This window comes from Prunus mume, linkage group LG1, assembly GCF_029339155.1.
Source record: "Prunus mume cultivar Tortuosa linkage group LG1, ASM2933915v1, whole genome shotgun sequence".
Classification (NCBI taxonomy): Eukaryota; Viridiplantae; Streptophyta; class Magnoliopsida; order Rosales; family Rosaceae; genus Prunus; species Prunus mume.
Window position 1 is genome coordinate 12,067,737 of NC_142698.1, and position 17,614 is coordinate 12,085,350.

At 37.5% G+C, this 17,614-nt stretch overlaps 2 protein-coding genes across 4 annotated transcripts; one reads left to right on the forward strand and one right to left on the reverse strand.

Annotated features, from left to right (window-relative positions):
• The first annotated feature begins 703 nt into the window (after positions 1–703).
• On the forward strand, positions 704–6,645 carry HMA1 (heavy metal atpase 1). Of its 3 annotated transcripts, XM_008240540.2 has the most exons (13): positions 704–1,436; positions 1,544–1,694; positions 1,782–1,966; positions 2,328–2,474; positions 2,566–2,761; positions 3,079–3,191; positions 3,334–3,575; positions 3,863–3,968; positions 4,377–4,541; positions 4,760–4,976; positions 5,601–5,788; positions 5,866–5,952; positions 6,159–6,645. In XM_008240540.2, the coding sequence occupies exons 1-13, from the start codon at positions 957–959 to the stop codon at positions 6,360–6,362; spliced, it is 2,481 nt and encodes an 826-aa protein (XP_008238762.2). In that variant the 5' UTR covers positions 704–956; the 3' UTR covers positions 6,363–6,645. The 3 variants fall into 3 exon arrangements, with proteins under 3 accessions (XP_008238762.2, XP_088900112.1, XP_088900111.1); XM_089043986.1 differs by lacking the exons at positions 5,866–5,952; positions 6,159–6,645 and having other exon boundaries at positions 708–1,436; positions 5,565–5,705; XM_089043985.1 differs by lacking the exons at positions 5,601–5,788; positions 5,866–5,952; positions 6,159–6,645 and adding an exon at positions 5,445–5,579 and having other exon boundaries at positions 708–1,436.
• A 914-nt stretch (positions 6,646–7,559) lies between these two features.
• Positions 7,560–9,258, reverse strand: LOC103337666 (transcription factor MYB73). Its single transcript, XM_008240838.2, has one exon. It carries the CDS (start codon positions 9,020–9,022, stop codon positions 8,021–8,023), a length of 1,002 nt encoding a protein of 333 aa, XP_008239060.2. The 5' UTR covers positions 9,023–9,258; the 3' UTR covers positions 7,560–8,020.
• Positions 9,259–17,614: the final 8,356 nt, after the last annotated feature.

Genomic DNA, 17,614 nt, shown 5'->3' on the forward strand with positions numbered 1-17,614 from the left:
CTTTTTTAGCAGAAGGAGAAGCCATGTCTGACAAATAGAACAGTTATTAGTTTTAGGAATTTTTGACCAAAGAATTGGCTGCCCATATCGGATGACCATTTGAATGTGACAACACAAGTTTTATGTTTTTTATATGTTATAGCCATTTTATTCTTGGGTTTGATTGTTGCCAGACCAATTTGCATTCCCATCACCTTTAAATCACAAAAAAAAACACACACACAAACAGTTAATATAAGATAAGAATAATACAAAATTCTTCTCATCAGCTGCTCAACCCTATCCATCCATATATTCAAGCTCACTTCAAAGCATCAAACTTTCCTTGTGCAGAATTGAATGATAAATAAGACCCTGTAAAAGTTTTGGTTTTAAATTGCTGTGGACTTAACAGTTACTTACTGCAACCATTTTCTTTTATTTTAAAACAAATCAATCGCACTAATTTCCATAATTTTATTTTTTTTCTGTCACTAATTTCCATAAATTTTAAAAGCATGAATAAGCACAAATGAACTTAAGAATAAGATTATCAAACGCCCATTAATCAATCAACGAGAAAACGTAAAATCAAATTTAACAAATCATAATAAATAATTTAGTAATCAAATCCAAATCGAATCAAATTAGCAAATTTACATCCAACAAGAGGAAAAATAAAAAAGAAAGAGAAAAGGACTGGACCGTAGGCCATTGAAGATTATGACTTTTTTGCAAACAAATTCAACGGCCCAAATCCCATTTGTTCCTTCCACCTCCGAAATGAGCACATGGTGTGGAGACCATGTCATCAACTCCTACAATTAACCCCCAGTCTGAGTCTCAGAACCACTGACCCACCGCTGCAAACGAAAGAGACGATGCTTCCAGCTTCCAACTTCTCACCTTCAACTCACGCCAAGCTCTGAGAGAGAGACCCTCTCTCCTCTCTTTTCCCTCCTTTCTCAAAAACCCAAATGGAAAGCCTCCTACATTTTCCAATTCCAATCAGAGCCAGCAACCACTCTCTTCTTCTGAGTCATCACCCCACCACCACTCGACTCAACTCGCCCTCCTTCCCAATACCCATCATCCGCGCTCCCCTTTTTCGCTTCAAACCCCTTACTCCTCTCCGCAATTCCACCACTCTCCGATGCACCGCCGACGCATGCGATCACGATCACCACCACCACGACCATCACCACCATCACCACCACCACCATCATCATCATCATGATGGCTCTGATGAGCTCACGGGACCTCGGAAACAGTTCGTCCGATTCGCCAAGGCAGTACGTTGGACCGACCTCGCCGATTTCCTCAGGGAGCACTTGCAGTTGTGCATCTGCTCCACCGCTCTCTTTCTCGCAGCCGGTGCCTGCCCTTATTTGATCCCCAAGCTCGCCGTGAAGCCTATGCAGAACGCTTTCATACTCATCGCTTTTCCTCTAGTAGGGGTGAGAACCAAGACCTGACATTTTTTGTGTGCAGTTGACTAATAAACCCTAGAATATGGTCTGCACTGTGCAGTTATTTATTGAGTTTGAATTCAATTTAATCGTAGGTCTCTGCTGCACTTGACGCGCTGACAGATATTAGTGGCGGGAAGGTGAACATTCATGTATTAATGGCTTTAGCGGCCTTTGCTTCCGTGTTCATGGGGAATGCACTGGAAGGAGGGTTACTGTTGGCAATGTTCAATCTTGCTCATATCGGTAAGCATTTCAATTTCAAGTTCGATACTTTTTTTTTGGCAATTTTGTGGCAATGTGTATTGATCAATGGTTGTGCGTTGATTTCAGCTGAGGAGTATTTCACCAGTCGTTCCATGATCGATGTGAAAGAGTTGAAAGAAAATTATCCGGATTTCGCCCTTGTGCTTGACATCAATGATGAAGAACTTCCCAATACATCTAATTTGGCGTACAAGCAAGTTCCTGTGCACGACCTACAAGTGGGTTCGTTTATCTTGGTCGGAGCTGGCGAGGTATGGGAACAAATTTACCATCTTTTTTTATTTTTTTTCGATATGGTTAGTAGTTTATAGTCAAGCTATGACCCTAAATGCCTGCCTGTGAGATACGTGTCGTGTCGTCACTGATCAACACCCACTTTGTGGATGATGTTTACAAGTATCAGTAGTGCAGTGATTTTCCAGCATCTTGAAACTGTTTTCGGCAACAAATCTGCCCATTGAATTTCCTTAATCATGTAGTTTAGTGCTCTCTCATTGTTCTTTTATGAATCGAGTAGGTTTTGTCCTCACTCTAATGACATATCGTTTATATCTCATTAAATGACACGTTAGAATGTGGAAGCATAGTAATGGGGGCTTGTATTGTGATTAGTCTGTGCCTGTAGATTGTGAAGTTTTCCAAGGTAATGCCACCATTACCATTGAGCACTTAACAGGAGAAGTTAAACCATTGGAGACAACAGTTGGAGACAGGGTACCTGGTGGTGCAAGGAACTTGGATGGCAGGATAATAGTGAAGGTGACAGTTGCCTTAGCTATTAGAGTTCTCGTGCTAGTAAATCTTGTTGATGATGATGGTGATTGGGTGCTAAATCCAATTGTTAATGCAGGCAACAAAAACTTGGAAAGAGTCAACCCTGAGCAGGATTGTGCAATTGACTGAAGAAGCACAACTGAAGAAACCAAAGCTTCAGAGGTGGCTGGATCAGTTTGGCGAGCAATACAGCAAGGTGGTTGTAGTTTTGTCAGCTGCTATTGCTCTTCTTGGTCCATTCCTATTCAAGTGGCCATTTATTGGTACATCAGGTAATCTGCACTAAGCACTTTCACTCTGAAGCACTCTTGCCACTAACGATTTTTCCTTTTTTCCACTACCGGTTTGGAATATCAAAATCTAAAAGAACTACTTTTTGTCTGCCACTAAAAGAACTAGCTGAAGAGCTGCTTTGCACTAGATGCATTCATAATAGGTTGAAAGAACTGTTCAAAACTATTGTGTTAAAAACTTTACCTAACTCCAGGTGTTGGGTGGTCTACAGCTTTTTTCCCCTATTATTTATCCTTTGTGTTTTTTTGGGGACATGCTTGTCATCCATTTGGTTGATGTCTGCTTAATACTTTAGCCTGCAGAGGGTCAGTTTATAGAGCATTGGGCCTCATGGTGGCAGCATCACCATGTGCTTTGGCTGTAGCTCCGTTGGCATATGCTACTGCAATTAGCTCCTGCGCAAAGAAGGTAGACGTCATGATATTTGCTTGTTTTACATGCATTTATGTTTTGCAGTGGTAAACTCTGCAGTAAAATTCCATTGGGTATTAGCAGAAAGTTCTGTTAATGCGATTGGGGATTGACACATTACCTTCCATTTTCCATACAGGGGATATTGCTGAAAGGTGGCCATGTGCTAGATGCTCTAGCTTCTTGTCACACAATTGCATTTGATAAAACTGGGACCTTGACAACTGGGGGGCTAGCGTTCAAAGCAATTGAACCAATTTACGGGCACCGGATGAGAACCAATATATCAGATTTTTCTTCCTGTTGTGTCCCCAGCTGTGAAAAGGAGGCCCTTGCTGTTGCTGCTGCAATGGAGAAGGGCACCACTCACCCTATTGGAAGGTAGTGTTCTCTGACAGAACCCCGTTATTTTGTCTGTTGAATCTTCAACTTACTCTACCCTGTGATTGTAAACTGTAAATATCCTTTCTGATTCAACATGGATTCATCTACTTTGTTTCCTGCTCAAAAAGAGTATTGTACAATTCTACCCCTTGCAGAAAAATATTTGTTTTAATTTCCTCTAGTCTATTAATGGGGTTTATTTGAATCATATACACTATTTAACGTATGAAACATGTTCAACTTGATGTTATCAGTACTTATATATCTTTCTTTTCTTGTGTCAGAGCTGTGGTAGACCATAGTGAAGGGAAAGACCTTCCTTCTGTTTCTGTTGAGAGTTTCGAGTACTTTCCAGGCAGAGGTCTAATTGCTACTCTCAATGGCATAGAGGTAAATTGTGTTCTAACTAGCATATATCTTTTGTTATATACATTTCAGCTTTAATAATGCAATGCTTTACTATTTTTCTGCTCCAATATGACCCCTTCTGTTCTGTAGGCTATATTTGCTGCGATTTTGTCATGTCTTAGCCATTTTTTAATCTATAAAGATTTCTATCTGGCACGTACCATGTCCCAGCAGTACTCTGTTAGACATACTACACAGTGCATGGTTATTTATTCCTCTGATTGCATATCACCACTAATTTATGCTTACATTAGCTAAATTCTTTTGGAAGTTCATCCATTGTAATGAATAAGATCTTACAGGCATTAGTTGTCTTCCAACCTACCTTTTTTGAGTGCTTTTGGTCAGTAACAGGTAATTTGATGCACATTGATTTGTATCTTGTTATAGTTAGGAACTGGAGGGGATAAACTGTTGAAAGCATCTCTTGGTTCAGTAGATTTCATCACCTCACTTTGTAGATCAGAGGATGCATCAAAAAAGATCAAGGAAGCTGTGAATGCGTCTTCTTATGGAACTGAATTTGTTCGTGCTGCTCTTTCAGTCAACGAAAAGGTGAGGTTTCATCAAAAAGGTTTTACTTGTGCACTGGTGTTCAAAATTGATAACTATACATAATAGGAGCATATGTTGACAAGCTAAACAGGATAGACACTTTATGAAATTTTGTTTGTTTATCAATTGAGCACCCATATTCCTATGTTAGGGTTTTTTTTTAGCCTTTTCTAGGGATGCAAGCTGATGGATCACTAAATTATCACGAGTCTATGCAGGTAACGCTGATTCACCTTGAGGACAGGCCTCGACCTGGGGTCTTGGATGTCATAAAAGAGTTGCGAGATGAAGCCAAGCTCCGTGTAATGATGTTGACTGGTGACCATGAGTCAAGTGCATGGAGAGTTGCAAATGCTGTAGGTATCAATGAAGTTTATTCTAGCCTGAAGCCTGAGGATAAGCTGAGTCATGTTAAGGATGTCTCAAGGGATATGGGTGAGTTTTGCAATTGTCAATCCTTATACATGCCAATTGAAATGATTTACACAATCCTTGCCATTCTTTTAAGTCTCTCGGAGGTTTAGCAATAGCGTAGTTAATGACTAGATTTTTACAATCTTTATCATTTGAGTTAGCAGAACGAAAATGCAGAGGAATTTGTTTATCCCTTCCACTTTGTTTCAATTCATTCCTAGTACATAGTCTAGTTGAAAAATTATCTTCCATGATTTCTATTGCTTTGTTTCTAATAAATTCCTAACAGATCGTCATTTGTTAAAACAAGGATTTGACATTTTTCATGCATACACTAGCCATTATGCAAGTTCTGACATTTGTATGCAGTCATCAATATATGCATGTCCTGCATGCTTTTTAACTATTATTACTCTCGGAATCAATAAGAAAAATCACATTTGCATGATGTATTTTCACAGAGAATGTCTTTTCTTCTTGTTTCTCCAGCCATGAACCTTTTCCCATTTTCATTTCAACTATGCAAAAATAAAGTCATAAGAATGTTTGGTAAGGAAAAAAAAGGTGAAGATGGAAACTAAGTTCTTTTCTTCACATCTTTATCGGAAGTTTTGTAGCTCAAAAGATTCAGGGGTTTTACTACAGGTGGAGGTCTGATAATGGTGGGTGAAGGTATTAATGATGCTCCAGCACTTGCAGCAGCCACTGTGGGGATAGTCCTTGCCCAACGTGCTAGTGCAACTGCCACAGCTGTTGCAGATGTATTGTTGCTGCGGGACAATATATCGGTTGTACCATTCTGTATCGCCAAGTCTCGCCAAACAACTTCCCTGGTACATGCTATAACATTTATCCCATCATGTGTTGGTTATTTTCTGTTCCTGACGTTATTTCCTTTATGTACATGCAGGTGAAGCAGAGTGTAGGGCTTGCTTTATCTTGTATAGTTTTGGCCTCTCTTCCATCTGTTTTAGGATTTCTTCCCCTCTGGTTAACGGTATAAATCGATTTAATAGTTCATTCTCTGATACCTTATTGCCACTTTTTTTTCCATGTACAGCATTGCAAGCAGTGGCATATTATAAGACATGTCTGTGCATTAGCATGTGATTGAAAGTTGTAGACTTTTTCCTATCTGAACTCTTGGCTGCTCTCTAACTTTAGCTTCCAGTTTCATGATTGCTCTTCTTTGGTGACATGTAGGTTCTGTTACATGAAGGCGGTACCCTTGTTGTTTGCCTCAATTCTATCCGTGCTCTAAACCACCCAACATGGTCCTGGAGACAGGATTTGTGGCATTTGGTTTGCGAACTGAAATCTAGACTCGTATTACCGAAGAAACTCAATACCAGCTCAAACACTGTCCAACCTGCAGTTGAGCAACTTCACCACTGTCACCCCTTATAATTCTTTTAGCAAGTTGGTATATAGCAACGGACAAGGGCAAGGGCAAGCTAATCCAAATACATTTTATGTATTAACAGGAGAACAATCATAATCTCTTGTAAGTAAATATTATCTTGTCAAGAGTCCGATATTTAACCTGTAATTAGTCTTGGTTTCCTTTCGAATTGCCTAATTTGTCGACAGATCATTACAATTTCGTCTGTAAAGCTTCGGACATTCAATTTGTATGTTTAATTTAAACCCCAGAAAGCAATAAAACAGTCATTCAGAGAAAAGGAAAAAAGAAGAGACTTGGAGAGAAATTCATTGACCAAAATATGAAGATAGATCATCTTAAAGTTTGTAGAGAATTTTACAGGTTATAGTAAGTTGCGTAGAAGACTTGGCGACGGCTGAGATAGATAGTCATGTTTGACATGTTCCCATGTATTGCTCTCCAAACAACCTTGTTTATGGTTACCTAATCCAAACTTACAACTCAGTGCATGGAGCTGTCGCCTTTTGCTGACATGGTTCAACAACATAACAGGATAACGAAACTTGCATGTTAATTTCTCGTTTTTAACTGCAAGTGCTTCTTTACCTACCAACTTTCCAACAAAACATAAACGTTTCAAAACCACAAATTTTATAAGGGAATTATATATCTCAAGTGGTTAAAAGAGAATTTAATCCTACACCCGAGACCCTGGGGGAATTGAAAAATAAAAATACAAGCCACAAATTTTTGTACCACCCGAGACATTAATTTGAAAAGAGAGATTTTTCCTTACCCAAGAAGCAAACGCGTAGTGAATCGTTCTCCCCACCAAAACTGAAAAACGATAAAAAGACTAAACTTTTTTTCTCTTGTTTTGCTTAGACTGGTCGCGCACCTCTTCTGTTGTATTATAGGGTAGGTACTAGGCCATTAGCTGTCACACAAAGACCCCCCTCTATTTTTTCAGTCTGAAGAATCGTGGTTCAGGATTACTGAAATGGCCTCTACATTTTGTACGGACTTACCGGATAGAACTTCTTTTGTGTGGCAGACTGTTTCGGTTTGGTGGTTTTTGGGTCTTATTGCTTTTTAGTTTGGATCTTTAAACAGGTGGCTCAGAACTCAGTCAGAACCCTTTTTTCCTTTTTACTTATTTCAGATTATATAACATAAGCAGGAAAAAATAAACCCAATATATTAAAGACGACGAGAAAAAAGATTGAAATTTGGAGGATTCATTTTTCTTTCTCTTTCTTTTTTTTTTAATTAAGTTGCATGTTGTTTTTCGATGAACAAGGCCCAAAAGTTCCCTTCCCTCTTGGATTGGATGCCCACTTTCAGACCTCTCTCTTCTCCAACACCATCTCTTCTTCCGCATCTCAGTCTCTCTCATTACTCTCCCTCCCTCGTCTCTCTCTCTCTCTGTACATTGACCATAATTATTATTTCCCCTAATAATTAAACCCAAAGAAAGCAAAAGGAAAAAAAAAACAACACAAGCCCAGTTATTTTTCACTTCCCAGCTTCAACTTCCACCATATCTTTTCATCATCATTTTTTCACTAACTAGTCAACTACTCCGTCCAAAAAGCCCTTAGCTTTTGCATTGAGCTTCATTCATTCATTCCTTCACTGAATTTGAATTTCCCAAAAACTCCCCAACTTCTCGTCAATTTTCTCACTCGATCCTGCTAACCCCAATTCGCTTTACAGCAACATTCCTAAACCCATCGTTACTAGCAGCCTGCTGCATACAAATCCCACTCTGCTCCAACCCCGCCATGTAGCTCCTCACCTCCTTCCTTATCATCCCCTGCATCACCGCCAACAACTCCACCGGTATATTCTGAAACGGAGCCCGAGCCGGAGCCGGATCTGGAACCGGATTCTGAATCGGAATCGGAACCGGAACCGGAACCGGAACCGGCGCCTGAGTCAACTCGATTGCCGCCACCCGGTTCGACACCTCGCCCGAGTCAACCCCGGGCAGCGACAGAGACAGTGAAGTCGTAGGATCGTTCTCCTTCTGTTTTACGTTGTTACTATTGTTGTCGTTAGAAGACGACGTCGTTTCCGCTAGCGGCAGAACCCCTCCAGATCGCGCCACGGGTCTGTACACGTGGCACTCGGACAGAGACATAACCGGTACTACGCTGGAGTCGCTCATATCTGAACCGGACGGGCTACCCGGGCTCATGTAAAGCCCGGTGGAAACGGGCATGCCCGACCCGGCACTCACCGATCGCTTAAGCGGCGGCTGCTCGTGGTCATGAAGGAAATGACCATCGTAGCCTCCGCTTCCGCCTACACCTCCTCCGGGAAAAACGACGCCGATATCGGAGCACTTACGCTTGAGCGTGGAGTTCCAGTGGTTCTTGATGGCGTTGTCGGTTCGGCCGTTGAGGAGGCGGGCGATGGTGGCCCACTTGTTGCCAAAGCGGGCGTGGGCCCGAATTATGGTGTCGTCTTCCTCTGGCGTGAAGGCACGGTGCTCCACCTGAGGGGAGAGCTGGTTGCACCACCGGAGCCGGCACGACTTGCCGGACCGACCGGGTATCGACTTGCTGATCAGGGACCAGTTACGAGGACCGTGCTTCTGTACCAGCCTCTGCAGAGCGTCGTCCTCTTCGGGGCTCCATGGACCCTTTATCCGATCCATATCTTTTCTGCTCACTGCCATCAGAAGTGCAAGTCAATCTCTTATCTCTCTCTCTCTCTCCCTCTCTCAATTTATTTCTCTCCAATTTTGAATTTGAAGTTACGAAAATAGAGAGATCTTTTGGTTTTGGGCTGAAGGAGGAGGAAAAAACAGGAAGGAGAGAGGGGTGAGGGGGATTTTATAACAGAGAGTGGGAGGTGGGGGTGACCGGTTGAGCAGGTGAAGGGGTTGTTAGTGGTTTGGATGTTTGGAGGTTTGTAGGAGTAAGCGGCACCGCTTGTTGGAGGCAATCGGTTAAATGGAGGAGGTTGGGAGGGTTTGGAATACAGCTGGCGAAGGGACACGCGTCAAATCCAAACTGCACTGATTTGCATAACATCACTCTCTTCTTCCTAGGCTTTGCTTTTCTTTTTTCTTTCTTTCTTGCTTTATTTACTTCTTTAATGACAATGCAGAATGGAGCGTCTGCTTTACTCACAATTGAGTTGAGTGTCTCTCTCTTTTAAAATTTTAAAAATAAAAATAAAAATCAGGCTAATAGTTAATTTAATTAGCGCACATTTGGATTTTTTTTTTTTTTTAATTCATACTAACATCTTTGCACATACTTTCGCGCCTACGAGAGGTTATTTTTAAAAAAATTAAATTTATTTTAGAATTAAAAAATATAATGGGTAGTTGTATTTCATAAAAATATAATTTATAATCTATTTTTTTCTTTTATTTTTATTTTTTTAATATAAAAAATATGAATTTATCATATTATTATTTAATTAATAATTTTAATTAATAATATTTAAATTAACCAATTATATTTTCTGATATTTTGAATGCTTCACCATTTTCTATCTTTTGCTTTATATATGGAAGATTTAAAAAGGAATAATTTGACCACTGCACTCAAATCGGGGGCAAAATAATTACTTTTAACGACTTGGGTTACAAACTTTTTTGTTGGGATTTAAATTGAGGCATCAAGTTGGTTACGACTCTTTGCGATGGGATTGGGAGCGTTCTGGTTTTGCACGCATGCTTTTACTATTGTGGAAGTTTTTTGTGGCAAAAGCCAAACACTTTCGAGCCATAAATTACGTCAGGTTTTGAACTTTACTATATAAATAAAAAAAATAAGGATAAATAAAATAATAATTGTTGAGGGATAACGATGAATGATAAGTTGATAACGGTTGGGTTGGGTTGGGTGTGAGTTTGACTGGGGAAAGCCAGGCTGTAGAGCATTTCGTGTGTGGGATATTTTTATTTTTCCTTTTCAAACATAAAATTTTAAAACAAAATTTAAAAGAAAGGGAGGTTGAGGTGGCAGAAGACGACAAGAAAAGGCCGAATGGGAGCGCCAATGATTACGCGCCATCCCATCAGGCCAGGCTGTGAACCTGCCACCACCATCATCGTCTGATTCATCTCATCTCTCTCTCTCTCCTCCTTAACGGCCTCCCCCTCACCCACCGACATAACCCCCAACCCAAGCCCCCCCTCTCTCTTTCTCTCTCTATAAGTATATATTACTCATAGAAATGTACGGAACACTCGCTAATCACGATGATGATGAGGCTTCGAGCGAACTCCTAAGAAGCAGCACGCACTTTCTTTTCACCTTCCTCTTCCTCCTCTCTCCTCCGCTTTAATTAATTAAGTAGAGCTAATTAAACATAATTAACTACTCTAACTTCAATTAGAGTGTCATTAATTTTAAAGTTGAAGCTTCTGCTGAATCAAATCATCGATCACACGGGGATGCACACACAGATTGAACATTGATTGTGGACTGATAAGAGGATTAAATTAATTAATGAGTAATTAAGGAAATGAAAGAAATGGAAGGGATGAAGAGAGATCTCCCCCCGTATCTGTTTCTGTTACTCGTACGTAGTACCTACTACCTAATGCTCTGTTTCTATCTGTATGGTGGTTGTCGAGGACAGGATGGGTTTTTTAATAAATAATTATCAGTTCAATTATGTTTTTTATATAAAAATTATAGTTGAATATTAAAGCTTTGAATGACCTTACATATATAGTGCCATGCAGCTGGTATTGCTTTCAAACAAATTTCCACCACTCAGCTCCATCCAAGTTTAACCAGAGGAGAGTGCTTGCCTCTTTCAATACTATTCTTTTTGTAATCATGATTTGACAAATGCGTAAAAAGTTACACATATGTCAAACTATTATTAGTAGAAATGTAGAAGTTCGTTTCTATGTAAGTATTTTTCTTAAATGGAAGCCAATTTTTAACGTGTTTAGAGAAGAAAAAAAAATTATTATTCTCTTTACAAGTAAAATATTAATATCTTACATACAATGCTTAAATTTATGTGCGAGTGAAATACACATAACGTATGCGAAGTAGTTGACATTTCTCTTTTTGTAGAATTTTAAACTTACGTTCAGAATAAAAATAGTTGGCATTCAGCTTTCTGTAATGTGAAGCTAAGATAGTTTTTCATTCTATACGTATGCAAAGTCAAAATAATTTCACATGTATTAGTAATAGTATTCACAAAATAGCTGGCATTCCACTTTTTATAATGTGAAGTTAAGATAGTTTTTCATTTCATACGTATGTGAAGTCAAAAATTTAAAAAATTTATCATGTGTTAGTCGCAAAAATAAGTCTTGTTTTTGGTCCAAGTAGGTTAAAAAAAACGTCATAACAAATAGATATGTAGTAATGAAATTCAATAACGTATACCGTCATTTTTATCGATCAAACCTTTGCCGGATAGAACCTGTGTCTCCGAAATCGTGAATTAGTTTTCAAGTTAGATCATGGAAGAGTCAAGCTCAATCATGTCCAATAAAATATTTCCCTCTCTCTTAGATTTGGTCACCAATCATAATGGCACCCGCTTCATTTTTAGTATATTTTTTGTTTTTTTGTTTTTTTATTTAGTGTAGAAAAAACTGAAAAACAAGAAGGAAAAAAGAAAAATCCTAGTTTTATCTTAAACCGTCATGGAGGGCATGTGCAACTGTGACTTTATCACGTGTTGGCGCATCGGGTATAGGGAACACACGTGCGGCTTGCATCCTCAGAAGCAACAAGGAAATCTTGCGTTACCGGATTAAGAAATAGAACCCCGCCACCCTGCTTATAATTATTAGACACATGTTTCTAGGGTGCCTAAAAATAATCCTCAGATTTAAACAAATACCAAGTTTAAATGTGTCGCTAAATAAATGGTACAAATCGTACAATCATCCTCACGTTACCTAGGCACAGCTTTACGTATATATAAATACTCTTACTAATTTTTATTTTTATTTGTTTTTGCAAGTTATAAACTTATACTGTAATTAAAAATTGACATGGTCGGTCCATTATCTTGCAATAATAGTGTGTTTTCCCCATCTCAAATCTAAGTACATCTGGATTGAGAATCGGGAAGTTGGTTGTTTATCCTTAATGGTGTATGTTTATATAAACGAGATGGGGATCTTAAAGGGTCAAAATAATAGTATTTGTGGTCACAAAGTGCTTTCAATTGATTTTGAATCCTTACCATTGAGGTACTATGTAACTCGCCAGCTAAATATGACAGTTTGTCAACCGCACCACACCTTGTGATAATAAACATAATATTTGCTTATTGTTCAAATGAAACCAAATGTCGATAATCAAATGGTTAAATAATTTTCGACTTAAATGATCTTTTGTATTGATAATCCTTGGATGATATCCTAAAAAATGAACAATTTCAATTATTGAATTACTTTTCAAAAATAAAATGTTCTTATTTGTAAGGGCATCTCCTTCATAGAGAAACTGAACAACAATGTCCTTATTTGTAAGGACATCTCCTTCAAAGATAAATTAAACAATAATGTCCTTATTTGTAAGCAATATAGGGGCATATTCCAACCTCCCCAAGGAATTTTCTGCCTCTATTTGTAAGGAAATATCTCTCGTACAACTTGCCTAATTTGATATACCTACTGAACTTATCTCATAAGTGTAATGCCCTTATTTGTAAAGGACATCTCCTTCACTAAGCTCAAATTTGTGTTGTAGTTTAAACAAGATAACTGGACTTTGATATCATAAAAGAAGTTAGAGTTACAACTTCAAACCCATTGTGTCCACATTAACCTTGTTAAAACTATGGAACGTTTAAGTCTAGATTTAGTATAGTAGTCGTATAAATTTTTATGGAGGAAAAAGTTTTGAAAAAGAAAATATATATGACTTCATGTACCTTGTAATTTACTTTTTCCTTAGTACAAACGATAGTCTAAACTAGAGGGAAATAGATTTCTCTCATACACACAATTGATGTCATGAGAATTCGAACCAAAGATGAAATCTCTGATCTCTATTCATTTGGATGAAGGAATTGCAAATCACATAAAATTCTAAAATTACATAATTTAGATTTCCGTCATTTCAATTTCTGGCAATTGAATATTTCAGTATTTGGATTTATAAATGTCGCATTTTTTAAATGACAGAAATTAAAATTTTCAATGTTTTGATAGCTCATGTAAATTGTAAATGACAAAAATTAAATATTTCAAAAGAAAAAAAAACTGATAATCGACATAGAAGGTATTCCTCGAAGTATAAAATAACATATCGTTTGATGAACCAAATAACTCAACTTAAACAAACAGACATATTAGCAAACCAAATCACTCCCCACGTGCAATAAACATCAGCTACATACTCTCTTCTTCTTTTTTCTTAATTGGGAGTGTCTTTAGCATCTGAAATTGTTTGTCATTAAGGATGATGTTCATTTTCACTAAAACCTTGTACTGCTTGTACTTCAGCATATACCTCTGATGGATCAAGGTTATTAGTATCAGCATGGATAAAATCTTTAAATGATAAAGCCATTCTAGCAATCGAATAAGCAATAACATCTTTGACAACACCTCTTTTCTTCGTCGGAAGAATATTAGAAGAATTTGATGCACAATTTATATGTGTGAATTAATTTTACTTTCTGATTTAGTTATAACTCACTACATGACATGAAAAGCCAAACACAACAGACTAACAGTTGTAACAATCCAATAAAATTATAAAACAATGCATATAGAAAGCGGAGAAGACAAAAGCATCACACAAAGCGATAAGGCTAGAAAACAAATACATAGCTGCATCATAAACACAAATCACACACCAATATTCAGGGGCATAGAGTATTTTGTTAAAACTTTCCAAAATCCAGCCATAGTGCCACAAAGATCACAAAACCCATTGATAACATATTCATAAATTTAGCCAGAAACACCGAATTTTGATAGGCATTCAAAAAATATGGTAACCCTAAAATAGAAAAAACATAAATTGAAGGAGAGAGGCTTGAAGACTAACCTTCAGATTTGATCCAAAGAGACGTGTAACTCCTTCTTCTTACTTCTCTGACTCGCAACTTTTTTATGATGGCTTTAAGCGACAAGGCTCGCAATCTATGTTTTTCCAGGGTTTTATCATAGGCTTTTGGCCTTTTATTTTTAATAATAAGTTTGGGGCTTTTTTTTTTTTTAAATGAAAAGTTTGGCCTTTTCTTTTTGTTATGTAAGTTTTAGCACACTGGAAAATATGAATTCCCACATTATGGAAATTGTGAAATGACGCTTATTTTGGTGGAAATTAAACTCGGAAATTTGATATCTCAATTTTACTATTTTTAATGCGTCGTTTAATAAATTCGCGCTTAAGTTCTAAAACAAAATTGTCAATTTCTCAACTTAAATCCCCAACTTGTAGCTAAATTCCAAATTATTTTCTCTCATTCAAACAAAGGATAAATCAAAGCATTTTTCCACCGAATTAAAATCCGCTGGCGTAACGTATAACTTGTTGTAACCAAACGAAAATATAAAATTTCAAAAGCAAGAAATCCGTAGCCGGCCGCATATAACAAAACCTCTCTCTCCTGAATTATTAATCAGATCAGCACTCGGATCACGTGGAAAACGAGCGTTCTAGGCAAAGTAGGCACCGTATGAAAAACGGACAAACATGACAGTTGTTACGAAAACATAGACGACACACACGTTGATCTTTAACCGGTGCCACGTGTGCACCCGAATTGATTGTTCGAGTCAAGCTCCGACACAGAGACAAGTCCCCCGTCCTAAGCATCGTAGCCCCTGAGCCCAAGTTCCCCCCACTTCTTTCCACCACATCATCAGGTTGTTGAACCCGGCCCCACCACTCCTCCGTCCTTTGTCCCGTGACGTGGCACCAACATAACCCAAACATTTTTATCCAATTCGTAAATTAAAGAAAATTCTTCTTCTTGCTTTTTTTTGAGGTTGCCGTCTGCTTTGGAAGCGTCAGTTGAGATAAGAATAGAAGGGAGGCCACGTCAAGAGGGGGGTTGCCAGCTAAAACGCATTTGTTGGGGGGGTTTTGTATTTTAATTTTTTGGGTGTTTATAGTAACTTTTGGCGGGTTTCTCGAAAAAGACAGCATCTCTTTTTGGTTTCGGGTTTTGGGTCTTTGGGTTTTGGTTGCTTCGGGATTTGTGTCAAGTGGAGATGATTTCATGCCCATGATTCCCGCTATCCTCCATCGTACCACATCTCTTGTTATGTCGTACATGCATGTCCTTGCGCTCGCAACGACACCGTTTTAGCCATTGCTTGCAAGCAGTTCATAAAAATTTATTTCCCAGGTAAATTCCCATAGAAACACATGTAATTAATTGAAATTTAGAATTTTAAGACTTCGTTGTTTTTTAGTATTATTAATTTTATTATTCGATTTTTTAACGCTGAAAATTGATATATAATTGGTGTGTTGATTTTTTTTATTTTTTTGGGGCAAAGGTGTGTTGAATATGTTAGGTAGGATGTGATGTGATGGGTTCTATACTTTATCTGCATAACTGTATAAACTAAAAAGTTGTGTGGTTCAATTTGCTTTTGGTTTATAATTTTTTTTAAAGGATTTTTTTTAATTGAGAATAGAGATAACATACTAAACTCATCACATACTACGACTAGAACCGAGAACTTTCAATTTATAGTTTATCATTTTACAAAGATGTAGTGCGATTATAAAAACCATATTTTTTTTTTCTTATTTCTTTAAAATAAAGACAAAAATTTGAAATTGCCATCTCCCAAACCAATTGACTAGTAGTCTAGCACAAAAAAAGAAAGAAAAAAAAGGACATCTCTTGAGACTGTTTTAATGGCACTGGTTGCTGCTGGGAGGAGGGGACCCTGAGAGATACATAATTGATGGCTCACCCAATTACTCTATCTTTATCACTTTTGTTGCTTTTGGTTGCATTTGCTTGGTTTGTTTGACATAGAAATGTGCATGTATTATAGGTCCTACTTTTTCATACTTTTCTTCTGTATTTATATACATACTTGACAATTGCTTCTAATAATTCTGGTTCATTAATTATCATGGTAGGCCATGGGGAAAAACCCCATTGTTCTCATTGTGGAATTTGTTTTTGTTGTTTTTCTACATTCAACTCAACGGCAATCAAAAATTTGAATGGTTTTATATTTAACTAGCAAAAAAATAAAATTAAGGGCTAAAAAATCTTTATATAGTCCTTTTTTATTGAGGAATTCCTTCAATAAAAATTATTTGAGGAGCACCCTTGATTTTTTTTCAACGATCCAACCCATCTAAAATAAGCCAATACATGAATTATATGAGTTTATTTGCCTCAGATTTTGGTTCGGCTAAAAAGCGTTTTTTGACAACTGAAGCGTTTTTTTAATACTATTTGGCAGAAGAAAAAATGAACTTAAAAGTATTTATGAGTCATAAAAGATTTTTCTGTAGAAGCAACTACCATAAAGCCTATGAGCAGAAATGCTTGCTTACAAAAGTAATTTTAATTAGACTCTAACAAAATTGAGATTTTTACACATCGTGCTTTCAAAGAACAGGTGTAATCCAATTTGGGAGATTAATCATACTGTTTTTCATCTAATGAGTAACGACTGCTTATCAAAACTATACTTAATTGACGTGTAGATATGATAGGGATGGTCAAACCCATTGAAGTGTAAAGTTAAATATATATAATATATTCATCTGATCATGCAAACAGATGGCAAAATATATAATTGATTGGATCCTGTTCCCCGTTGAAAATTACCTCCACTCCCCTTTCATCTTCATCTTCATCTTCATCTTCTCATTCATAAAGTAGTCATAAACCTTTTTCAATCAAACGTTGCCCAAACCATTTTATTATATTTTGAGCTTGGCCTAACCATATTCTGAAAATTACCTAACAGTTTCAAATATCTCGAGGAATTATTTTTTTAGAGCATCTTCAACAGCTTTAGAATACTAAAATAGGTGAGTCATATCATCAAAACTCTCTCTAATAATCTTGTCAAACTCAATCATCAAAGCTGGAATATCTTTCTCTCTCTTTAGAATTGATAAGTTACTTCGGATTTTCAAATTGCCACGTAAGTCAACAAACGTCAATTTGAAGATGCTCTAAACATTGTAGAATGACCCTAGCTTAAAACTATGATTGGACTTGTTTAGAAGCTAATTCTACCATGATTGAGCCTACCTATGATCATCACGCCCATACTTTAAGGTTAAATTTTACAGTTGTATGGCATTATGTATGACATTGAGGGAATAAT

Coding starts and splice junctions, on each gene's coding strand:
- HMA1 (XM_008240540.2), top strand. CDS start 957: ATGGAAAGCCTCCTACATTTTCCAATTCCAATCAGAGCCAGCAACCAC. Junction 1,695..1,781: donor GTTCAATCTTGCTCATATCG/GTAAGCATTTCA, acceptor CGTTGATTTCAG/CTGAGGAGTATTTCACCAGT. Junction 3,576..3,862: donor ACCACTCACCCTATTGGAAG/GTAGTGTTCTCT, acceptor TTCTTGTGTCAG/AGCTGTGGTAGACCATAGTG.
- LOC103337666 (XM_008240838.2), bottom strand. CDS start 9,022: ATGGCAGTGAGCAGAAAAGATATGGATCGGATAAAGGGTCCATGGAGC.